This window comes from Egretta garzetta, unplaced genomic scaffold (assembly GCF_000687185.1).
Source record: "Egretta garzetta isolate BGI_Z169 unplaced genomic scaffold, ASM68718v1 scaffold91, whole genome shotgun sequence".
Taxonomy (NCBI): domain Eukaryota; kingdom Metazoa; phylum Chordata; class Aves; order Pelecaniformes; family Ardeidae; genus Egretta; species Egretta garzetta.
The window spans coordinates 4,431,172-4,435,419 of record NW_009258661.1 but is presented as its reverse complement, the minus strand read 5'-3'; the positions used below and the strand labels follow the sequence as shown (position 1 = coordinate 4,435,419).

At 61.0% G+C, this 4,248-nt stretch overlaps 1 protein-coding gene across 1 annotated transcript in view; it reads right to left on the bottom strand.

Annotated features, from left to right (window-relative positions):
- Positions 1 to 6: 6 nt before the first annotated feature.
- LOC104134765 overlaps positions 7 to 4,248 on the bottom strand; it is a 6,575-nt gene continuing 2,333 nt past the window's right edge. The window contains exons 2-5 of the mRNA XM_009648346.2: positions 4,132 to 4,246; positions 3,130 to 3,290; positions 2,607 to 2,739; positions 7 to 1,018 (exon numbers count right to left, since the gene is read on the bottom strand). Coding sequence (XP_009646641.1) covers positions 812 to 1,018; positions 2,607 to 2,739; positions 3,130 to 3,290; positions 4,132 to 4,246 — 616 coding nt within the window. The 3' untranslated portion in view covers positions 7 to 811. The remainder of the gene's footprint in view (positions 1,019 to 2,606; positions 2,740 to 3,129; positions 3,291 to 4,131; positions 4,247 to 4,248) is intronic.

The window sequence follows — 4,248 nt, the reverse complement described above, 5'->3', positions numbered from 1 at the left end:
TCTGCCCGGCCCTCCCGGGGCCCTTGGTGCCGCTGCCAGCCCGCTGCGCCCTTACCCTGCTCACCCCGCCGCAGGAAAAGCAGCTGGAGAGACCTCCGGCTCCCCACTGCCCAGCACCGGGCTCACGGAGCGGAGAAGCTGTCGTCGTGCCCTGAGGAGGAGCCCCAGTCGGTCACCAACATGGGGTGAGCTCGGCCCCACACTGAGCACAACCTTGCCGGGGTCCCTCAGCAGCCTCAGGAAGGTGCCCGTGGGTACCAAACCCACTGCTGTCACCTCCATCCTCACTTGGCTGAGCCCTGTGACTGAACCTGCTGGAAAAGGCGCTTCCCACCCAACGGCACCAGCAGAGCCGAGGGCAGGCAGGAAACTCACATCAGAAACGGGGTAGAAAAGTATAGCTTTAAAAACAGGCAGAAGTGATGCAGCATCGCTAGCGCTGCCAGGGAGAACACGGCAGTGCACACGGCATTCTGTGCTTACCCCGGCACCCGCTCCGCACCAGCCATCGGTGCGGGGAGGGAGGTGTGAACTCTAGTGTGGCTGCTTGCATTGCCCCTGCCCTGCCAGCCAGGCAGGCAGCTGCCCACAGCACTATCAAGGAATGGAAAGCCATTTCCTCCAGGGATCCTGTCACACAAGCTCCCAGGATGCTTGTGCTCAGGCATGGAGGTTCCTGGCAGGACCAAGCGGGCACATCACACATTGGAGAGGGGACAGCTTGAAGCAGAAACCCAGCCTGGGGCTTGGCCTGCAGGCAGCAGGAGCAGGAGGTGTCCCAGTCCAGACCCCTCGGCCCCACGAGGTGGCATCACTGTCCATCCCACCGCTCGCTCAGGCTGTCCTTCTCCATGCAGGCCAGGTAGCGGTCATAGTTCTCTTCACACCTCCTCACGCAGCGCAGGAAATAGTCCTCATCAGCGATGGCCTCCAGCAGATCGGTCTGCACCAGGCAAATGTCGTACAGTTCTGAGGTGGGAGCGCACCTGGGGCTGCTGCTGCCTGGCTCCGAAAACACCTGCAGGGAATGAGAAGCGCACAGAAGCACTCGCACCCTCCGCTGGCAGCAGTGCCAGGGCCGTGCCTGGCAGGACGGCAGAGCCTGACAGCAGCACATGCACGCTGCAGTGTACCCTGCCCTCCTCGGCCAGGCCCTTCACGCTGGCTCTGGGTCGGCAGCAGAGGGCAGGGGCTCCCATCTCTGCTCCAGGGGTAGAAGGTGAAGTTTCTCTACATTTCCCCTACTTCCCACAAGGCCCTTTTGGCTCTGAACCAGCTTGCCACACACGTGGCTGGGCCTCCCCTAAGGAATGGGCCACACCAGGAGGGGGAAGAAAATGGCTCTGCGGAGCAGCCAACCCCAGGAAAACCTCTGCCAACAGCTCTTCCTTTGGCTGCCACAGCCTGTCGCACAGGAGGTAACAAGGACTTCACCTTCTGATCTTAACCGTGGGGCTGCTTAAGGCCACCTGGAAAACTGTTTCCCTCCCAGTGCTGCTCTGTCACTGTCACTGACACAGGGACAGCCCTACAGAGCTGGTGACACAAGAGGAGGAGAAGCTGGCGTCCAACCTACCGACCCTGGCTGCAGGACAGCAAAGTCCCAGCAGCGGGGACGAGCCCTGCTGGTGAGATGCTTGGCTGCTGCCCAGGCCCCAGAGAGGTTTGTCACCGCCACCACAACTTGATCCTACCTGCTCGATCCAGTGGGGGGGAGCCCCAGGGCTGGCTGCACAGCTGCCCTGAGACAAGCCGAGCAGCCCAACCGACCAGCTGTGCCGGCTGCAGATGGTGAAAGGAAGAGCTCCTTGATCAGGGAAACAGCCCGAGGCTGAAATGCAGCAAGTGGGGCTGCGTGAGCCACTCTCCAGCTGCTGTAGCAGCTGCTGCGCATGGGGGCCTCGGGGTCTCAGCAGAGCTGTCCGCATTAATTCACTTGAATCAGGCATGGCACAGACCGAAGCCTATTCCCGACAGGCCTGCTCTGGGCAGCCACGACTCCTGCCACCAGCTACGAGCTGAGAGAGCTTGTATAGAAGGGAATATCCGACCAGCATCCCATCCCTCGCGCCGGGCAAATGTGCCCGACACTCCACCGCCTGCCGCAGGTTCCCCTGCCCCGTGCCGTCTTCTCCTGGACATAAATGGGAGGCTTGCCCATGGAGCTGCAGCTCTTGTTCGTGCATCAACAGTTGTCCAACTGCCAGGCACATTTCTGTCTGCATAAACGTTCCCTTTCCCAAAAGTGCTTCCACCACAAATGCTGCCCTTTCAATTTGGTGCCACAGACGAGCCGTGGCCACGCGCCGAGGCTGCCTGGCCTGCCGCCATCGCCACTGCTGCCGGGAATGGGGCTGACTCACCCTGGTGGAGCAGAGGTGCTGGGCAGCAAGCGCAGGCAGCCAGCACCTGCTGTTCTCCGCTGACGGCTGATCTCACCCTCCCCATGGGCAGCCTGATGCCAGTGGCATGGGGTGCAGTGACACCAGGGCTATGCCTCGATCGCCCTTTGCAGGCTCACACGAAGGGGCCAAAACATGCCTGACCTCACCGGGGACATCCGCCGGCACAGGCAGCTGGCACCGGAGGGGCCTTCAGCCGCCTACCTGAGGGTGAACAATGGTGTCCGCATCATCCAGCCGGATGTTGTCATCGATGAAGATGTGGTGAACGCCAGGATCGTGGGGGTCAATCCACAGGGGCTTCCCACCCCGGGAAGAGAAATTATTTCTGGCCCACCTGAAATGGCAAGCAGGACAAGGAGCAGTCAGGGGAGGGGCAGGGCGACAGCTCTCCGGTAAGGGCGGACAAGGCTGCACTGCGGGCCCAGGGCAGCCCTCCGAGCCAGGGAAGTGGGACAGAGCCTGTCCCGTCCCTCTGTCTGCTGCTGCCTCCCATGAAAGAAGCAATCTGCAGTGAGGTGGCAGATTGGGGGGTGTTTGGAGAAAAGCGGGAGGTACACCAGGGGATGGAGATCTGAGGAAAGATGCAAGAGCCCCATCAGGCTGCCCACAGGCAAAACAAGGAAAAGATCCCAAAAGCAGGAGCTATCCCAGACAGGGAAAAGCTTGGAGGATCACAGGATAGGAGAAAATGCCCAATCCACTTCCTTGGTGCTGTGTTTCTCACCAGTCAAAGTGGTCTTGGAAGCCTCCAATTCCCTCCAAAGAGCTGAAGTAGTTGTAAAGCTTTCTTCCGTCTTCCTGGGTGGCCAGTCGCTCTGCTCCCCTTGTCAGCACCACCTCTTGCTTGCTGCAGCGTATCTGGCCGGGGGTGAGGTCCACAGGGAGCTGCAGGATGACAGAAAACAGGAGAGGAAAGGTTTCCAAAGCAGACAGGTTGTTCCATGCAGTGGCAGAGAAAACAAACGGCAGGGTGGAGATGCCCTACCACCACAGCATGGGAGGACAGCGCTGGGGAGAAGACAAGAGGTGTGGAGCCCGCTCCCCCCAACCCAAAAATCATCCCCTACCCAGGGATGGAAATGAATGATGTCCTAGCTGCACACTGCCCCGGTTTCAATCTCTGTTCCCTGTCAACGCTCCGGGAAACATCCAAAGCAGCTTCTGAAGCTCATTCCCAGTGTTCTTGCCTGGAGCGCTGCCAGGAGCAGAGCATGGCTGCAATCGGCTCTGAGCCAGGGAGCCCCACTCTGCTGCAGCGAGCGGCCCCTCTCCAGGAGAAGGGATGCTCGCTCTGACCCAGGATACCCTGAGAGGAGACCTTTCCCACCCAAGATCTGCATGCACATGTGCTTTCCCGTGGCTAACAGCTTCTTCCCCAGAAGCCGGCTGCATTTCCTCTCCGCAGAAGCTGGTGCTTTCAAAAGCAGGATGGCCAGGGAGCCCCACTCTGCTGCAGCGAGCGGCCCCTCTCCAGGAGAAGGGATGCTCGCTCTGACCCAGGATACCCTGAGAGGAGACCTTTCCCACCCAAGATCTGCATGCACATGTGCTTTCCCGTGGCTAACAGCTTCTTCCCCAGAAGCCGGCTGCATTTCCTCTCCGCAGAAGCTGGTGCTTTCAAAAGCAGGATGGCCAAGTGGCCGGAGAGCAGCCTGATGTGGGGGGCTGCACGCAGGCCGTCCAGCTGCCCTTCTCCAGCACCCCAGGCCCCGGGGGTGTCGCTCACCGCCACATCCCGCAGGGCGGGGAACTGGGGGTGCTGCCCGGCCAGGGCGCAGCTGACGGCCCGGAGGGCGCGGGGCAGGTCTGTGCCGAAGGTCCTGAAGACGACGGCGAACGCCCT